This window comes from Nicotiana sylvestris, chromosome 9 (genome assembly GCF_000393655.2).
Source record: "Nicotiana sylvestris chromosome 9, ASM39365v2, whole genome shotgun sequence".
Lineage (NCBI taxonomy): Eukaryota > Viridiplantae > Streptophyta > Magnoliopsida > Solanales > Solanaceae > Nicotiana > Nicotiana sylvestris.
The window spans coordinates 83,601,178-83,622,683 of record NC_091065.1 but is presented as its reverse complement, the minus strand read 5'-3'; the positions used below and the strand labels follow the sequence as shown (position 1 = coordinate 83,622,683).

General features: G+C 38.2%; 2 protein-coding genes across 2 annotated transcripts; both read right to left on the bottom strand.

The window, feature by feature from the left end:
* Positions 1-18,119: 18,119 nt before the first annotated feature.
* LOC138877855 (uncharacterized) lies at positions 18,120-18,719 on the bottom strand. The gene is made up of 2 exons (XM_070157500.1): positions 18,441-18,719; positions 18,120-18,272 (listed from the first exon to the last, which is right to left on the bottom strand). Exons 1-2 carry the CDS (start codon positions 18,717-18,719, stop codon positions 18,120-18,122), a joined length of 432 nt encoding a protein of 143 aa, XP_070013601.1.
* Positions 18,720-19,465: 746 nt separating this feature from the next.
* LOC138877854 (uncharacterized) lies at positions 19,466-21,259 on the bottom strand. The gene is made up of 2 exons (XM_070157499.1): positions 21,052-21,259; positions 19,466-19,890 (listed from the first exon to the last, which is right to left on the bottom strand). Exons 1-2 carry the CDS (start codon positions 21,257-21,259, stop codon positions 19,466-19,468), a joined length of 633 nt encoding a protein of 210 aa, XP_070013600.1.
* Positions 21,260-21,506: the final 247 nt, after the last annotated feature.

Genomic DNA, 21,506 nt, shown 5'->3' with positions numbered 1-21,506 from the left:
TGATCAACTGGACTTTGTCCATTGCTTCTTATTCTAAGTCGGGTCCCAATAAGTTAGCCTCACCAGCTTCAAACCATCCGATAGGAGAACGACATCTTCTACCATATAATGCTTCGTATGATGCCATTTAAATACTGGACTGGAAGCTATTGTTGTAAGCAAATTCAGCTAACGTAGATAAGTGTCCCAACTACCTCCAAACTCAATAATTCAAGCTCTTAACATATCCTCCAAAATCTGTATAGTACGTTCTGACTGCCCGTCTGTCTGTGGATGAAATGTAGTACTAAGATATACTTGTGTACCCAATGCTTCTTGAAAAGATTTCCAAAAGCGTGAAGTGAACTGTGATCCTCTATTAGAGATGATGGATACTGGAACTCCGTGAAGTCGAACAATTTCATTCATAAATTTCTGTGCATACCTTACTCCTCCATATGTAGTCTTTACTGGCAAAACGTGTGCTGATTTTGTCATTCGATCTACAATTACCCACACCGAATCATAACCTCTAAGAGTTCATGGTAGACCGGTGACAAAATCCATAGTAATTCTTTCCCATTTCCACTCTGGAATCTCAATTTGTTGTAGTAGTCCTGCGGGTCGCTAATGCTCAGCTTTGACCTGATGACAAGTCAAACAACTAGAAACAAAGTTAGCAACATCTTTCTTCATACCTTCCTACCAATAAAATTGCTTTTAGGTCATGGTACATTTTTGTGGATCCAGGATGTATATTGCATTAGGTGTTGTGAGCTTCTTTAAGAATAGCATGTCGCAACCCATATACGTCTGCTACACATAGCTTGTCACCCATTCGAAGAACACTATCACTTTCAACAATCATATCCTTGCTTTTACCAGCTAAGGCCTCATCTCTGTATTTGCATAATCGTTCATCCTCATATTGGGTGGCCTTAATGCGCTCAACTAATGAAGACTTAGCCTGAGCACAAGCCAACAATGCCTCTGAATTTCCGACACCAAATCTAATACCTGTATCTTCTAGTCTCTGAATATCTTTGGCCAAGAGTCTTTTTGCAGGAGCTACATGTGCCAAACTCTCCATAGATTTTTTACTCAATGCATCAGCCACCATATTGGCTTTTCCAGGATGATACAAAATAGAAAAATCATAGTCTTTAAGTAGTTCCATCCAATGACGCTGCCGAAGATTCAGATCTTTCTCCTGAAAGATATACTTCAAACTTTTATGGTCAGTATAAATCTCACAAGTTTCGCCGTATAGATAATGCCTCCAAATATTTAGAGCAAATACCACTGCAACCATCTCCAAATCATGTGTAGGATAGTTTTGCTCGTGATTTTTCAATTATCTCGAAGCATAAGTAATAACACAACCATTTTGCATGAGAACACATCCTAATCCACCCTCGAGGCATCACAGAATACTGAAAATCCTCCAAAACCTAATGGTAAGGCCAATATTGGTGCAGTTGTCCGACACATTTTGAGTTTCTGAAAGCTTTGCTCACATTCCTCCGTCCACGAAAACTTTGCATTTTCTTGTGTTATCTTAGTCAGTGTCGCTGCTATTCTAGAAAAATCCTGCACAAAATGCCTGTAATAGCCTATTAAGCCTAAAAAGATGCGAATCTTTGTAGGAGAAGTAGGCGTGGGCCATTTCTGCACGACCTCTGCCTTCTTAGGATCTACCATAATTCCATCTTTGGATACAACATGCCCCAGAAATGATACCGAGTCTAGCCAAAATTTGCACTTCGAGAACTTAGTATAAAGCCGATGTTCTCACAATGTCTGCAACACAGTCCTATGGTGATCCTCGTGTTCTCTTTGGCTACGAGAATATATCAGGATATCATCAATAAATACAATTACAAATCTATCTAGAAATGACTTGAACACCCTATTCATTAAATCCATGAATGCCACTGGAGCATTAGTTAGTCCGAAAGGCATCACAAGAAACTCATAGTGCCCATATCGAGTTCTGAAAGCAGTCTTAGAAATATCTTCATCTTTGATTCTAAGTTGACGATAACCAGAACGGAGGTCAATCTTTGAAAAGTGGGCAGCTCCTTGTAACTGATCAACCATGTCATCTATGCGAGGCAAAGTATATTTATTTCATATTGTTATCTTGTTCAATTTTTTGAAGTCAATGCACATTCTCAGGGACCCGTCTTTCTTCTTTACAAACAGTACTGGTGCACCCCATGGTGATACACTAGGTCTAATAAAACCCTTATCTAACAAATCTTGTAACTATTGCTTTAGCTCCCTCAACTCTGCTGGTGCCATTCGATATGGGGGTATCGAAATAAGCTGCATGTCAAGTAGCAAATAAATACCAACGTCTATTTCTCATACTGGAGGCAATCCTAATAAATGCTCAGGAAATACATCAAAAAATTCTCTCACTAGTGGTACATTTTCTATACTAATTGTTTCCTTTCTTGTGTCATTTACAATAGCTAAGAGACCCATGCAACCTTTCTTTAGAAGTCATTGAGCTTTCATAAAAGATACAACTTTGCAAATCTCTGGAACCTCACTCCCTCTTAGAATAAAACTGGGTTCATTTGGTATCTCAAACTTAACTATCTTTGCATGACAATCGACTATAGCATAGAAAGAAGATAACCAATCCATTCCCATCAACATGTCAAAGTCAATCATATCAAGTACAATAAGGTCAGCTAGAGTATCTCTACCCTCAACCCGAATCTGACAAGCACGATACATGTATTCAGCTAACAGAGACTCTTCAACAAGAGTAAAAACTAGAAAAGGATCATTCAATAGCTCAGGCTATCTACTAAACCTCAAAGCAAAGTACGAGGACACGTAGGAGTGAGTAGATCCCGGATCAATCAACGCAAGTGCATCAAATGAACAGACATAAAGAATTCCTATAACCACAGCATTCGAGGTCTGAGCATCCTGTCTAGTAAATGCAAAAACTCTAGCCTGACCTCTACCAACATTCCCTTGTCCTTGATTCATAGCAGTACGGTCTCCAGCACCTCGACCTCTATTTCCTGTACCTGTAGCACCTGACATATTACGAGTAGTCTGAGTCGGTGCAGCTGACTGAATAGAAGCCTGGTTGAAATTTCTCGGAGGCTGATGGCAATCCCTCAAGCGATGTCCCAACTGGCTACACCGAAATTACTCTTCAGTTAGAACACGACATTGGCCCAAATGTGATCTACCACAGGTCTGGCAGACTGCAGTAGTGGTATATATCTGCCCATAATTACAATGTCCAGATGTTGATGGTCCCCTAGTACCCTGTCTGTAATGTGGTCTATATGTGGACTGAGAAGACATGTGTGTCCCTGTCTGAGAACCCTGTTGTTGTTGTCCCTAATTTCCTGCTATTCTATTTTTACTAAAACTGCCACTGAAAGCCCCTCCTGTCTTGGCCTTCTTACGTAAATCACTAGCTACATGTTCATCACGTCCCTTGTTTTCAATCTTTCTAGCAAGGTCGACTACATCAGAGTAGAATAAAGTTTTCATCTGTGGGGCTACTACAGTGTATAGACGACCAACCAACCCATCAACAAACCTCTGAACTCGAGCTTCTTCGGTAGGCACTAAGTAAGGAGCATATATAGCTAGCTTACAAAACTTAGTGTTATATGTTGACACATCCATATCTGGAGTCTGAACCAATCCCTCAAAGTCTCTAGCATATTTTTGCATCAGGCTATCCGAAAGAAAATGATTCTTGAACAACTTAGTGAACTCATCCCATGTCAGTGGTACTGCTCCTGCTGGCCTTCTTAGCAATACAGTTTCATACCATATGTTGGCCATATCCTCTAGTTTGTATGCTGCGAGCTCCACGGCTTTCTAACTAGAACATCCAAGTGCACGTAATGCCTTGAGTGTCCCATCCAAGAGGATCTGCTGAATTATCGGAACCTGTAAATTTTGGTGATTTCAATTTCAGAAACTCTTGTAGGGATACTTCCTTATTTCCAAAAGTCTGAGTCTGTACAAGTGCTTGTGTCTGTAAAATAGCCGGAGAAGCTAAACTTCCTCCCTAAGTAGGCACCAATGCCTCTAACACATTCAATAACCTTGCCACTGCATCTGCAGGTAAGGCAACAGTAGGTACAACAGTTGGCACTGGTGGTGGAGTGTTCTGAACTCCCTGCTTTTTCACTTGATCTGGCATAGCAGCTTGAGGTTGACCCGTGTTTCCAACTTCAAGTTGAGGAGCAATCTGTCTTAGTTTGATAAACCCCAACTTGACCGCCACCCCGGGTAGCACCACGTCCAGCAGACGAAGGTGTGTATGTCCTATCCATCTGCGAAAGAAATATTCCAAAGTCAATCTTAAGTTATCTCAACGCATGATCAAAGAATGAAAGAAGGGAAAACATTCCTAGATGTTCAGTAGCCTCAAGATCATAAGTATGGGCGCCTACATACCCATGAACAAGACTCTACTAAATATTGCCCCATGACTCGGGACTTCAAGCCTAAGCTCTGATACCAACTTTGTCACGACCCAATTTAGGATCGTGACCGGCTCTTAGGAGCAAGTGCCCCCAAGTAAGCCTCATCGGTATTTTACAGAAAATCGGCCAGAGTTTCCCCTATTTTTGGACCATCCCAAAATTTTTCCTGTCTCAAATTAAGCAACCAAACATCCTAATAGCAATTCAAATGATAATGACTTTATCTATTAACCAAAATAAGTATCTACCTTTAACAGTCCACCCACTAACAACTAGGAATACCACTCTATCTCAAAAATTTTATAAGAATGAGGGTTACTCAACATAAGTCTATAATAACAAAGACTACTCAAGACACTAAAAGAATGACTATGGAGCGACTCTAAGAGTTCAAAGAAAAGACCATAACAATTGATAAAATTTCCGCCCACGCGAACAAGTGCGAGGCTCACCAAGAATTCTCAACATGTGCGCTCTAATTAACGAAATCCTCGCCTGCGTCAACTGCTGTCTCTGGAAAAAAAATTAGTGGGGAATGAGTTGCTAGCTCAGTGAGTAATAAAACTTAACCTCAACCGTTTTTATTGCGGACAAGTCACAAAACATGCTAGTATATTAAACAGAAATTATCATAAAAATGCCCCTTTCAGAAACTATAAAAAAAATAATTTTCAGTATCATCATGTTTTTCTTATAGTATAATACGATTGACAATTCCGTAATAAGCTCGGTAACCACTATATAATATCAATATTCATATTTTGGGAGGTTTCAATGAACGGATCATGTAATCGGTATAACTGTGGACTTCTTCGCAAGAAGTCAAATATAACGGTAGTCCCTACTCGAGGGAAAATCGGTAATGGTATGCTAGTTCTACCTTCCCACTAGCAAGGGCTATAACTGTACTTTGTAATCGGGAAATACAAGGTGCACCAGGTCTAACGAACCCGCCGTTAGCTACGGGATCCTTCAAAGTCTACTCCCATTTATACTTGTCTATGTATCCGTATATACTCATAGGAAAATATGTTAAAACAATATAGGGTATTTCAGTTCTTATCAAATCATGTAATTTCATTTCGACAACAGTAAATTCAAGTAACGGTAAAATATATCTAGTGACAACAAGAATATTTAAAACAACGGTAATCATGTCAAATAACTATTTCTGCATCGTATCGAGTAAAAGACTTGTCCCACATGCAACTAAAATTAATCGGTAACATATTCATATTAAAAATCATGTATAAATCATGCAGGTTATGAAAACATAAATTGCGGTAAGATTACTACTCACAGTAATCGAGCCGAAATACAAACTTGTCACTTGCGATCACTTCGTGTGACTTTCTTTACGACCTATACTGTTACAAAATTAATCTAGGTATAAGCTTCGTGAACTACCAATATAATCGATTCCAGATCTTGTCAAATCTAATCCATTTTTCTGTTTTCACTCCTTGGAATATGATCATATATTCTTTGTTAATTAATTTAATGGAACTTAACTGGAAAGGAGATTGATTCTTGCTTATGTGTATGTCAATATATATATATATATAGATGGCTTATACAAATACTTAGGAACTCAGTACCTTTGCAATATTTCAGGTACTGCTTTGCAAGACCTCAGAGACTCTCCACTAAGTTAGCATGACTAATGGATTCATTACTTCTCAATTTAGAATAATGACAATCTAATCTCATTACAATTCACTCGAAACTCAATATAACCAAGTTATCAATATCACTGTTTAGCCATGATAATCTGGATATACCTATGTCAACGGATGAAAAAAATACCTTGAAACTTGAATTAAACTCCGCTGATAGTGGCTCTCTTGTTGTACCAGATCGCTAGACACTGTAAAGACCTTCTTGATTTCCTCATTATAGATGTGAACTTGCTACCAACAACTTTGTTGTTCCTTCGATTTTCTTTTTTCTTTTTTGTTTGCAGGAGCTTTAATGCCCCAACTCTCCTACTCTTATTCCTTTTTCTTTGAGATTGCAAGGAATTGGAATTTTACCCATTCCTAAACTCTATACGATGCTCTATATCAATTTTTTTCTTGGGCTTCGCCCCCCCCCCCCTTTTGTTATTATTATTTGCTAATGACCAATACACCCTTACTAAAAATATAGGGTATTACATCCCTCCAACTCTTTTTCTTATTTATTATTTTATTTGCATATTTAATGTTTTTTCTAGTAGTAAAATTTTCACAATATGTTTAATGCTGCAAAAAGAGTTTGCAATAAAGTTAGTAATTGGGACATAAAAAAAGGGGTAGTACTTCTACTTCAGCATCTGGTAGTAATTTAAATGACTCTACACATATTCCTGAAACATTACCTGATAATAATTTAGATTATGAACAATTACAGGAAAATTTCGGTATAGAAGATAATGAATTAGAAATGGAAGATGAGATACCACTTATACCTAGTAGTGTTGGAGCTGGTAGCAGGGGTGGTGGTCGTGGTGCTAGTAGTAGACCACATGTGGCCCCGACTACATAATCGGAGAAAAAGAAGTAAGGTTTGAAATTTTTTTGACGAAATAAAAGGTACCGATAGAGTTAAATGCAAACTTTGTAATGATACTTTTAAACACAAGACTAGAGGACAATTAGGGGGGACTGGAACACTTAGTAGACATATGAGAATTGAGCATCCCATAGAATGGGGTTCTGATGGAGATGAAAAACAAGCAACTTTAAACCCTTCTACTGGTGGACTTATGAAATATAATAAAATGAAGGATCGTGAGGAATTAGCAAAAATAATTGCTTTGGGTTGTCTACCTTTTTCTTTTGCTTCTTCATCATATCTTATTATGTATATTCAAAGGATTTATAATCCTTTATTTAAAGGTATCCCTAGAAGTACTTGTAGATCTGATATCTTTAGACTTCATGGACAATATCAAACATACATACGTTATTTGTTTAGCCACCTTCCTTGTAGAGTTTCTCTAACTTCTGATATAAGCCATGCTGTTAGTGGAAATGATTATTTGACAATTATATGTCATTGGACAGATGATAATTATTGTATGTAAAAACGTATTATCGCTTTTAAATATGATGAAGATCAGAGTCATACTGATGTGTTTATAAGTACTACTATTTGTGAAGTTGTTGAAATTTATAATCTCAAGCAAAAAGTATTTTGTATGTCTTTTGATAATGCTTCTAACAATAATGCCGCAATTTCAATATTTAAACTGCATTTGCAACCACCACTTGACGAAATTTTTCATGTTAGGTGTGCATGTCATGTTTATAATTTATTTGTTAAAAGTGACTTTGATTTATTTTTAACTGAGATTACTCATGTTAGAAGAACAGTTGGTGTTATTCAAGAAAATAGTAGACAATCTAGAATTATGGAATTTAAGAATAAGTGTACAGAGCATAACCTTAAGCCCAGATTTATGCCAGACGAAATTGTTACTAGATTGAATTATACATATATATTTTTAAAATGTTGCTATAAATATAGATTCCCAATAACTAAAGTTGCTAATGCGCATTGTACTGATCCAAACCGTATGCTAACAACTACTACTTGGGAGGCCATTAATGATGTTTTTAAATTTTTACATAAATTTTATACAACTACTGTTGAATTTTCTGGAGCATATTACCCTATTGTTACTATAGCTTTATTACATATAGCTGAATTTTTTTTTCTACTCTTTGAATTTAAGAAGAAAAAAAATATAAGAATGTCGTTGAAAAAATGCAAGCAAAATTCAAAAAATATTTCTTTCCAAATTCCTTCGATTTACTTAATTGGTGATGTTTTAGATCCTTCTATTAAGATGTCTGATTGTCACCAATTAATCAATGTTTTATATACTTATATGGAGATTGGACCAACTGAAACCCCAGATATATATGTTTGTATTAACAAGCTAAATGATTCTTTACAACAATTATATAATTATTATGCAAATATAATTGATGATGTTGCTCTTAATGTAAGCAATGTTAATCCCACTATGCATTGTATCACTTCTACTACTGTGGATGATAATGAAGGCCTTGATAGTTTTAATATTTTTTCTACATTTTCTAACACTCAAACCAGTAGTAGGAACATTGATGAACTTCAATTCTACTTGCAAAAGCAAAAAAGGGTCTCGCACAAAGGAATTTTCACCGTTGGGATGGTGGCATGAGAATGGAAAGCAATTTCCTATTCTTTCCGCTATGGCTCGGGACGTGCTGAATATGCCAATTTCAACTGTTGCATCAGAGAGTGAATTTAGCCAAGCAATACAACAACTTGGAGACACCCGTCACTCATTGGGAAGTAATGCTTTGGAAGTTTTAGTATGTTTCAGAGATTGGATTAGATCGGAACGAAAAAAACAAGGATGTGAAGATGTTGATAGCCCAGAAAACGAGGAACTTGGAGATATATTAACACATGGTAACCAATCTGAATTTAACACTCCAGAAGAAGGCCAATCAGTTCATATTGATTATGAAGAACTTACTAAGGCAATACAAAACCTTTGAATTTACTCTTTTTTCGTTAATTTACTTGTCGTTAAATGTAAACCTTTCAATTTGTAAGTTTGAATTTTGAAATAAATGTAGCACTTGAAATTTATAAGTGCAATTTCTCCCCATCTTCATTTTATTCTTTATATTTTACTTTATATTAATATAACTTACAATAGTTATACAAAATACAAAAAAATTTAAAAATTACACTAACCCGGCCCGTCCCCTTGTACCCATAACCCGTACGGTTCATTTTTTACCCGGATGAATCCGAACCCGTTAAGCCCGGTAACCCCTAACCCGTAGGGTTCAAAATTTTTCCTACCCAGCTCGGCCCGGCCCACCTGTTAGACACCCTTATATGACACGGACAGAGAAAATTTTAAGACCTATGAATTGTTAGTTCAACTATTTTTCTTGATTGTATTAGTTCACCAAACAACAATTTTTTTTGACGGTGGTGCCGAGACGGCTTCCGCATACTTCAACTATTCCGTTAGGTATTTATTATTTTCTATTAGCATAAATACCAAATAATTGATGAGACGAGTTGTGAGGTTAATGCTAGGTTAGAGGTGAGGAGACAGTTCCTGAAGTCTAAAGGTTTCAAGTTGAGCAGGACGAAGACAGAGTGATTGGAGTGTAATTTTAGTATTGGGGCTCATGAAGCAGAAGTGGACGTGAAGCTGGATACACGAGTCATCCCCATGAGAGATAGTTTTTAATATCTTAGGTCTATGATACAGGGGTAAGGGGGAAATCAATGAGGATGTCGCACACTATATTGGAGCAGGATGGATGAAATGGAGGCTCGGTTATGGGATTTTGTGCGACAAGAATGTGCCACCTAGACTTAAGGGCAAGTTCTATAAAGCGGTAGTTAGACCGGCCATGTTGTATGGAGTCGAATGTTGGCCAGTCAAAAACTCTCATGTCCAGAAGTTGAAAGTAGCGAAAATGGAGATGTTGAGATGGATGCGTGGGCATACCAGGGGAGATAAGATTAGGAACGAGTATAATAAGGATGTGGGTGTATCTCCTATAGAAGATAAGTTGCGGGAATCGAAGGTGAGATAGTTCGGACATGTGAAGAGGAGAGACACTAATGCCTCGGTTAGGAAATGTGAGAGGTTGGCCTTGGCGGGTCAGAGGGGGAGTAAAGAGAGAGGCCTAAGAAGTACTGGAGTGAGGTGATTAGGCAGGACAATGCGCTATTTCAGCTCACTGAGGACATGACCCTCGATAGGAAGGTGTGAAGGTTGAGGATTAGGGTTGTGGGTTGACAGACAGTCTAGAGTTCGTCTAGGCATCCTAGTAGTATTAGTACTAGTCTTGTATTTTGCTATTACTAGCCCCTTGTTATTTCACATTGTGTCATTATTTCCAGCACGATTGACTCTATTTTGATAGTGTCGCCTTCTTAGATATCTATTGTTGCACGTATCTTCATTTGCGCCCATGTCTAATTACCTTGTTGTTGCTATTGTTTGTTTATTGCTTCATTTTCACTTCTTTTGAGTCGAGAGTCTTTCGGAAATAACCTCTTTACCGTCATTAGGTAGGGGTAAGATCTACATACACTTTACCCTCCTATTGTCACAGCCCCCCCTTTTTTTAAAAACCTTGCTTAATCCTCTTAAATAAATAAAAAGATTTGTAAAGCTCAAAAGGGTTTTCAATTATGAAAGTGACAAAGGATTGTGTTTCAAAAGATATTTCAGAGTCGCCACCTGACATTGGTTTCGGTGTGTCAGGTTACCGTTTTTCTAAAAATATTTTTTCCTTTTAAAACACTTTAGACTCCAAAACTAAGTCTGCACCAGAGATTCGGGTAAGGGGGTTCATTTGACTCGGGGAGAAGGTGTTAGACATTTTTCGAGTCCTGTAACTAGTACGGTTGCGTACTCGATCAAGTTGACTTTTAGAATGTCCGAATTGAGGTAAAACACACAAAGGAAAATAAACATCCAAAAGGTTCGAGGTCGTCCCTTCCTAAAAAATAAAAAATAAAATAAGCCTTCTTAACTTATACTAAGCCTCTATTGATGATGCCACGACTCCATTTACATTTACTTAAGGGCATTCCCCGGGTTAAAATATTTACAATATCTACGGGGCATTCCCCGAATAAATTTATCTAAGGGGCAACCTCTCACCTCGAAACCAAAAGCAAATGAAAAATCCTAAGGTTGCCTACCTAAGTGTCGTTGGCCTAACATGCTCCTAGCGAATAATAATAAAACGAGAATAAGTAAATAAGAGAAAAACTAAAAGAAATTTAACTTCGGGTCATGTTCTTTTAATTTATCATTTCCATGTATTTAGACCAAGCCTAATTCTAGCATGCAAATAAGTTTGAACACTAATGGGCTAGTCTTTTTCCCAACTCCCACGGCCCAACAATCATAAAAATGCCGAACAAACAAAGGAGAACGAAATCCAAATCACACAAGGAAAAATGCATATGAAATGTCAGTGAAATAAAGGCCTGGTGAATTAAAACATGATTAGAGCCATCTAAATCTAGCCGACCGCCTCACCTTCTTACTTTTCTATATTTTTGCTTTTATACCTCCAAAGTCCCATGTGACATTAAGACCTTAATATAACAACCTTCTATTGAAGACTAACAGAAGACACTTCAAAGCATTTTTCATAGGTGAACACATTCCCTTGATGCAACAAGTTATCACCCTAAATTTGGGGAGATCACACAAAGGCTAAAACAAGTTAATCAAATGCAGAAGATATAATGCTCACACCTTCAAATGGATTAACTCAATTCAAACAAAGAAAAGGTTCAGTAGTCGAGTGAACATTGAAACTGTTTTTCAAAAAAAAAAGAAACGGTCGTGCCGCCATCTATCATGAGCAAATTCACTGATGGTTCAAAGCGCTGGACGGGATTGAAGAAACTTAGCTTAGATCTCACAATAACAATTAGACAGAGGACTAACACGGCTAAACAACTAGACATGCTTTCAACAATGAAGTGAAATATCCAAGCAACATTATCATTTCGATGCTGAAACAGATTCGCCTAAACAGATCATTTACACTCAAAGTCAGCCACGCGAATAGAAGCCCTTGAAAGAGCTAACAGGCACATAGTTCTTGAAACAGGGAGGTTGCCCTCCAACTGAACTGAAACTCGACGCTAACAATAAAGACAAACAGATTTAAACAATAAACCAAGACGACAATAGGAGCACTGCCAATATTAATTAGTCATTCCAACTTCCTTAATTTAGAATAAACCACCAAACTTACCATTAGCATGCCAAGAGATCAAACTGAATTTACTGAATAATGAAGCTTGACGCGAATCAGTGTGAACTAGCATACAAGAGTGAGCGAAACAACAGGTCGAACTTTGCTAAATCAACGCAACTAAACCAATTCAAGTTAGGCCATAATTTAACCAATCTAAATCTCATTGAGAATCACCCTCAAGCAGATCAAACAGACAAGAATACGAAATCAAGCATAATATCAGAACATTACTCAATAGAAATAGAGTGCCTAGCGAAAAACAGAATATCAAATCTCTTGCTCTTGCAAATCAGTATCAAAGGTTACTCCCATATTAAACCTCTAAGGAAATGCGACCAACGATCTAGCCCTCCAGAAACGGATTCCCTACGGCTCGTATCATGTTTTAATAGCACCAAATACAGAACAAAGAAAGAATCAGAGGGGAACCTGAAATTAACCTCGATTGATAACACTCCAATAGCTACAATGATTCACAAAGAACGAGCTCGAACAAGGAATTGCAACGGAACCCGAACCACTGAACTCGACCTCGAACGGCAAACTCGACTGGAAAACGAGCTTCAACTCAACAAGACTCGAATGGCAATTTGTCACGTCGAATCGGCAAATAAACCTTCGATCAAACTCCAAACCTCAACTGATCCTCATCCTCGAATTTAAAACCAGAAACTGAAATAATTTTTTTTTGATTATCAAAACCAAACAGAACTTCTCTTTTTTTTTTTTATACGAATCAACTGAAAATTAGAAAAGGAAGACTCAAATCAAAACCAAAACCCCTCCTTCCTTTTTTTCATTCTGTCCAAAAACCAAATATATATATCTCTCTCGAATCTTCTTCTTCTTCAACAAGAAATCCCCAGAACCGTGTGGACCCCCTCCAAGATCCGAAAATCCCATTTTAAACAAAAAATCAGAAAATGGAAGTCTTGGATCAAAATTTTAATCCAACGGCTCCCATTTTCCGACATTTATCTCAAGGATTCAGATTTTTGTTTAAACAAAAGAAATAAAAGAAGAAATACGCATGAATCGGACTAAAATGATGTGATTTGGTACGGAAGGGATGACGTGGAAGAAGGAGAAGACGAGGGGGGACCATGGGGGGACTAGGGCTTACGTGGAACGTCGGAAAAATGACTTTTCCGGCGGGTTTCGGGGTGTTGTTGATGGGCAGAGGCGTGTGAAGGGGGGGGGGGGGGGGGGGCTGCGTTTGGGATGTAGTAACCTTAGGGTTTACAAGGAGTGTGGGAATTAATATGATGGACGGTCGAGATTTTAAGTGAAATGGGGCGGGTGACGGGTCATGGGTCAAGAGGGAGTGGGCTGCCCGATTTGGGCCATGTTCCTGCCTGAAATTGGGCCAAAAATTTGTTTTTTCTTCCATTCCTAAGGTCCATTGACTAACAAACCCAATTTCTTGAACTATATATATATATAAAATTAAATTAAATATATCATACTATGAAACCATTTTTTTTAATATCATTTTTATACAAATTATTATATTCAAAATAAAAGTGAAAAAATCATGGTAAAAACAAAAGATATGGCTATAAAATATTGTAACCTAAACTAAATAGAATAAAATAGAACATGAAACTATTATTTATTTATTTTTTTTTCAATTTTGTGCCAAAAAAATAGAATTAAAATTATTAATAAAGTAAAATCCTATAGAAATAAACTCAAATAAATGTCTTAAAAAAATACTAGGACTATTAGAGGTGATTCTAATGTGCGGGTCAAAATTATATGTCTACAGCTGTCCCTCTTTGACGATTTCAGACAAAGAACAACAAGACATGTTTTTGAACCGACCCTTATTTAGAGAGACAAAAACTAAAAAAAAAAAAAAATGTGACCGAGCCCTGATATCTGAGCTGCCTACATATCCTTGGCTATAAAGGAATCAAGCCACTTGTAGCTCGAAAGTGCGTGAGATGATGGAGTATACCGAGGTAGAGAGACGGTCGAGGTGCCGTCGAGGTTCCGGTCCGCGGTTCCTGCCATTACATCGAAGATAAAAGGAAAAATTACAGCAAAAGTAAAAGAAAAATACAAGATCCTATCTACTTCTTGTCTTGAATCTTCCTTGAATCTCTACTTGATCTTCGATATGAAACTGAAAAATGGAACCTGTTCTTCAAGCGGGCTTCTGATGCTTCTTGAATTTACGAATTGAAGTAACTCTGAAATGAATTCCCTCGTTCTCCAGGTGGGCGCCTGCCAATAGCTTGACTTTGGTATAAAATGAGTTTCCTCGTTATCCAGGTGGGCGCCTGATTACCAACAACTTGAATTGTGTTCCCTCGTTATCCAGGTGGGTGCTTGATCGCCAACAACTTAAAATTGTATTTCCTCGTTATCCAGGTGGGCGCCTGATTACCAAAACTCGAAATTGTACTCCCTCGTTATCCAGGTGGGCGCCTGATTACCAAAACTCGAAACTGTATTCCCTCGTTATCTAGGTGAGCGCCTGATATTGCAACAAAACAGACAAAACAAAAGAAATTTTTCTGCCCCAGTTTGGGATCTGGGCATATGTGAGTGTTAATCGGATCATGTTAACTATAGAGCTCTAAGAATTCAAAAGCTAAATCCCATTATCCAGGAGGGTCCTGAGAATTTAAAACTAAATCCCATTATCCAGGAGGGTCCTGAAAATTTAAAAACTAAATCCCATTATCCAGGAGGGTCCTAAAAATTTAAAAACTAAATCCCATTATCCAGGAGGTTCCTAAATTTTTTAAATTAAATCCCATTATCCATGAGGGTCCTGAAAATTTTAAATTAAATTCCATTCTCCAGGAAGGTCCTGAGAATTTAAAACTAAATCACATTATCCAAGACGGTCCTGAAAACTTTACATTAAATCTCATTATCCAAGAGGGTCTTGAGAATTTAAAACTAAATCCCATTATCCAGGAGGGTCATGAAAATTTAAAAACTAAATCCTATTAACCAGGAGGGTCCTGAGAATTTTAAAAACTAAATCCCATTATCCAGGAGGGTCCTGAGAATTTTAAAAACCAAATCCCATTATTCAAGAGGGTCCTGAAAATTTAAAAACTAAATCTCATTATCCAGGAGAGTCCTGAAAATTTTAAGTTAAATCTCATTATCCAGGAGGGTCCTGAGAATTTTAAATTAAATCCCATTATCAGGAGGGTCCCGAGAATTTAAAACTAAATCCCATTATCCAGGAGGGTCCTAAAAATTTAAAAACTAAATCCCATTATCCAGGAGGGTCCTAAAAATTTAAAAACTAAATCCCATTATCCAGGAAGGTCCTGAAAATTTAAAAACTAAATCTCATTATCCAGGAAAGTCCTGAGAATTTTAAAAACTAAATCCCATTATCCAGGAGGGTTCTGAAAATTTAAAAACTAAATCTCATTATCTAGGAGGGTCCTAAAAATTTAAAAACTAAATCCCATTATCCAGGAGGGTCCTGAAAATTTAAAAACTAAATCCCATTATCTAGGAGGGTCCTGAAAATTTTAAATTAAATCCCATTATCCAGGAGGGTCCTGAAAATTTTAAATTAAATTCCATTATCCAGGAGGGTCCTGAGAATTTAAAACTAAATCCCATTATCCAGGAGGGTCCTGAAAACTTTAAATTAAATCCCATTATCTAGGAGGTTCCTGAGAATTTAAAACTAAATCCCATTATCCATGAGGGTCCTGAAAATTTAAAAACTAAATCCCATTATCTAGAAGGGTCCTGAGAATTTTAAAAACTAAATCTCATTATCTAGAAGGGTCCTGAAAATTTTAAAAACTAAATCCTATTATCCAGGAGGGTCCTGAAAATTTTAAATTAAATCTCATTATCCAGGAGGATCCTAAGAATTTAAAAACTAAATCTCATTATCCAGGAGGGGCCTGAGAATTTTAAATTAAATCCCATTATCCATGAGGGTCTTGAGAATTTAAAACTAAATCATATTATCCAGGAGGGTCCTGAAAATTTAAAAACCAAATTCCATTATCCAAGAGGGTCCTGAAAATTTAAAAACTAAATCCCATTATCCAAGAGGGTCCTGAAAATTTAAAAACTAAATTCCATTATCCAAGAGGGTCCTGAAAATTTAAAAACTAAATCCCATTATCCAAGAGGGTCCTGAAAATTTTAAATTAAATCTCATTATCCAGGAAGGTCCTAAAAACTGAGAATGAACTTACCTGAGCCATGCTCTCATCTTTGAGGATTCTGAACATAATTTCTTGCTCCCTCAACCATGTTTTTTCATGGGAGATCCCTGTGGATTTAAAAAATTTCTTGCCCCTGTTTCAGACAAATAAAATCTTGTTAGTTTGAAAACGTGGTGGTTAGTTTGTGGCATCCTTACTGAGTGTCTGCTTCCGCCACTGCCATGCTTCATTCTGACTAGCTGCTTCGGGCTAGCAAGAAGTTGTTTGACCTTTTGATTGGATATGGACCACAAAACCTCTGCATAACCTGAATCTCTCACACTCACTTGCTGCATTGTGTTTTCATTTTGAAAGTTGTTGAATCCTTGTATTTTCTCAAAATTCAAGATTCACTTGATTGCCTGAACCTCAGTTATCACCATACTGCTTATTCTAAATCAAGTCAATTGTGATGTACCTGGCCGGACTCCGCTTTGTGCAATTTAGAAGCTGGTAGTAGGCTTTGAAATCCTTTCCTGCTTGTTCAACAAGGGTTGACTCAAAAGAGACCCATAAAGATAGACTCAAAGAGCAAAGTGAAATGAATTTTGACAAAAGGAACAAAGGAAAGTTTTGAGCACAGACGACTATATGAAGAAGAATGAGAAAAGAAGACTTATTTGAGGGAAGCAGCCAGTTCCAATGATCATGACATGCATTTCGGAATTATCAGCCTAATTCGTCCAACCAATCATATTTTCAGTTCATGTCCTGTCTTCATACTTCAAAGCTGGGCTTTCACTGATCCAATTTCTCGGTAAAGTCATGAGCCTCATTCGACTTGTAGAGTCCCGAAGGGTTTTCACCTACAAGCCTCTCTCATTTGTTCATCTCTCAACTCACCATCGCCTTACGGTTCCCGCGAGGGTTTTCACCAATAAGACTCTCTCATTTTAAATTTTCTCTCAACTCACCATCGCCTTACGGTGCCCGCGAGGGTTTTCACCAATAAGACTCTCTCATTTTAAATTTTCTCTCAACTCACTATCGCCTTACGGTGCCCGTGAGGGTTTTCACCAATAAGACTCTCTCATTTTAAATTTTCTCTCTTGCGCCTATGAACAAAATGTTACCCATTATGTAAATCATACCTCTATCTCACTTGACCTGGCATCCTCAAAGATTGATCGGAAGGTCTTTCGTTGGACCGTAATGTAGGCTTTTGGACAGGGTTAGAAAGAAAGGGTGGCATGAAGGCTCAAACTAACTTAAGATGAAAAGGGGTCAAAATTACAACTTTTGGAATCAGATCTTTTCAAAACCAAAACTTCTGCCCCAGTTTCTTTGGGTCCGGGGAGTTTTAATTTATTTTTGATGGGACCGAACTGTGAGGCTGCCTACGTATCCTTAAAAGGAATCAGGTCGAACGTAGTTCAAAAAGAAAGTTGTTTGTTTTTGTTTCCCTTTTTTTCCCTTCTTTTCTTCCTCTTTTTTTCTTTTATTTTTCCCTTTTTTTTGTTTTTCTTATTTTCACTCATTCATCATCATTTTTTTTCATTCTCTACTTATACTACTAATTCCAAAAGAGGGGTATGAAAGAAAATAAATAAAGCTCAAAAGGGGTAACAAAGGATGAAAGTGTCTGGGTAGCGGAACAAAATGTCTTCGTCATTTCAACTTTGAATATGCCAAGTACAAAATACAACTGAAGGTAAGAAAATAAATCATACATAGTACCTCTTAACTGCATCAGAATTGATAGCCATATCTGCACATTTACCTTCTATGTCTGTTAAATACAAAGCACCATTGGGCAACACTCTTGTCACAACGAATGGCCTCTGCCAGTTTGGGGCAAACTTGCCTTTGGCTTCCACCTGATGAGGAAGGATATGTTTCAATACCATCTGGCCCACTTAGAATTTCCGAGGACGCACCTTTTTGTTGTATGCTCTTGCCATTCTTTTCTGATACAATTGACCATGACATACTGCAGCCAATTTTTTCTCGTCAATCAAACTCAACTGCTCGAGCTGGGTTTTGACCCACTCATCATCATCAATTTCGGCTTCCGCGATGATCCGAAGGGATGGAATCTCAACTTCTGCAAGTATAACTGCCTCAGTTCCATATAGCAGCGAATAAGGAGTTACACCTACTAAAGTGCGGATAGTAGTGCGATAACCCAGTAAGGCAAAAGGCAACTTTTCATGCCATTGCCTATAACCTTGCACCATCTTACGAAGTATCTTCTTTATGTTCTTGTTAGCAGCCTCAACAACTCCATTTGCCTTGGGGCGATACAGAGTGGAGTTCTGATGCATGATCTTGAACTGTTGGCATACCTCTTTCATCAAATGACTGTTGAGATTAGCAGCATTGTCTGTGATGATCACCTTGGGAATTCCGAACCGACAAATGATATTTGAATGAACAAAATCCACCACTACCTTTTTGGTCACGGACTTGAAAGTTACAGCTTCGACCCACTTGGTAAAGTAATCAATGGCCACCAGAATAAACTTGTGCCCGTTTGACATTGCCGGCTCAATTGGTCCAATAACATCCATGCCCCAAGCAACAAAGGGCCAAGGTGCAGACATTATGTGTAACTCAGATGGGGGAGAATGAATCAAATCACCGTGTACCTGGCATCGATGACACTTCGAACAAAACTAATACAATCTTGTTCCATGGTAAGCCAATAATAACCTGCTCGAAGTATCTTCTTTGCCAAGACATACCCGTTCATATGCGGCCCGCAAACTCCAGAATGCACTTCGGCCATGATAGTTGAAGCTTCTTTAGCATCTATGCACCTCAGCAGTCCTAAATCCGGAGTCCTCTTGTACAAGATTCCTCCACTCAAGAAAAATCCACTAGCCAGACAACGAATGGTTCTCTTTTGGTCACTTGTAGAATGTACTGGAAATCCCCCTGACCTGATGTATTCATTGATATCGTGGAACCAAGGTTCGCCATCGATTTCCTCTTCCACCACATTACAATAAGCATGTTGATCATGAACTTGGATATGCACGGGGTCAACATAAGCCTTGTTCGGATGATGTCACATTGACGCTAGAGTAGCCAAGGCATCAACAATCTCATTATGAATCCTGGGAATATGTCTAAATTCAATCGACCCGAATCGTTGACAAAGATCATGCAGGCACTGTCGGTACGGTATGAGCTTCAAATATCGAGTCTCCCATTCTCCTTGAATCTGGTGAACCAGCAAATCTGAATCTCTCAGAACAAGTATTTCCTGGACTCCCATGTCTATAGCTAACCTCAAACTTAGAATGCATGCTTTGTACTCAGCCATGTTGTTGGTGCAATAAAATCGAAGCTGGGCTGTTACAGGGTAGTGCTGCCCTGTTTCAGAGATAAGTACAACCCCTATTCCGACCCCTTTCATGTTAGCAGCTCCATCAAAGAAGAGTTTCCAACCTGGCTTTTCATCATGGTCAACCTTGTCAACACACATGACCTCTTCATCAGGAAAATAAGTCTTCAGTGGCTCATATTCATCATCCACCGGATTCTCGGCCAAGTGGTCGGCCAAGGCTTGGGCTTTCATTGCGGTCCGAGTCACATAGATGATGTCAAACTCTGTAAGTAAAATCTGCCACTTTGCAAGTCTTCTTGTGGGCATAGGATTCTGAAAGATATACTTTAGAGGATCCATGCGAGAAATAAGGTAAATAGTGTAGGAAGATAAATAATGCTTCAACTTTTGCGCCACCCAAGTCAGGGCGCAACATGTCCTCTCAAGCAGAGTGTACTTAACCTCATAAGGAGTGAACTTCTTACTGAGGTAATAGATTGCTTGCTCCTTCTTTCCCGTGACATCATGTTGACCCAATACACAGCCAAAAGAATTATCCAAGACTGTCAAATAGAGAATTAAAGGTCTTCCAGGCTCTGGTGGGACCAACACATGTGGATTCGACATGTACCTCTTAATCTTATCAAATGCTTTTTGACATTCGTCAGTCCACTTGACCGCAACGTTCTTCTTCAGCAGCTTAAAGATGGGCTCACAGGTTGTCGTGAGCTGAGTAATGAACCTGCTGATGTAATTTAACCTTCTAAGCAAACTCATCACCTCTGTTTTATTCTTTGGCGGTGGTAACTCTTGAATGGATTTGATCTTCGACGGGTCTAACTCAATACCGCATCGACTGACCACGAATCCTAGCAGTTTCCCAGACGGGACACCAAATGTACATTTCGCTGGATTGAGCTTGAGGTTGTACCTGCGGAACCTTTGGAAAAACTTCCTCAGGTCCTTGACATGGTCAAACTGCTTCTTTGACTTTATGATCACATCATCTATATAAACCTCGATCTCCCTATGTATCATGTCATGAAATATGGTGGCCATCGCCCTCATGTAAGTTGCCCCAGTATTCTTCAAACAAAATGGCATTACCCGATAACAGTATGTTCCTCATGGCGTGATGAATGTTGTCTTTTCTGTATCTTCCTCATCCATCAAGATCTGGTGATATCCCGCGTAACAACCCACAAAAGACCCAATCTCATGCTTGGCATAATTATCGATCAGAATGTGAATGTTCGGCAATGGAAAATCATCCTTTGGGCTTGCTTTGTTAAGATCACGGTAATCAACACAGCCCCTAGTCTTACCATCCTTCTTTGGTACTGGCACAACATTGGCTAACCAAGTGGGATATCGAGTGACTCGAATGACCTTTGTAGTAAGTTGCTTTGTGATTTCTTCTTTGATCTTCACACTAATATCAGTCTTGAACTTTTGTAACTTTTGCTTGACAGGAGGGAATGCTGGATCAGTTGGCAATTTATGAACTACCAGATCAGTGCTCAGGCTCGGCATATCATCATATGACCATGCAAAGATATCTTTGTACTCAGACAATGTTTTGATTATTTTCTCCTTAACTTGCGGTTCAAAATGCACACTTATCTTGGTTTCCCTAACATCATCCTGGTCCCCTAAATTGATTGCTTCGGTCTCACTCAAATTAGGCTTTGGTTTTTCTTCAAATTGTTTTAGCTCTTTACTGATTTCCTCAAATGTTGCTTCTTCATCATATTCTATTTCATCATCATATTCTACTTCT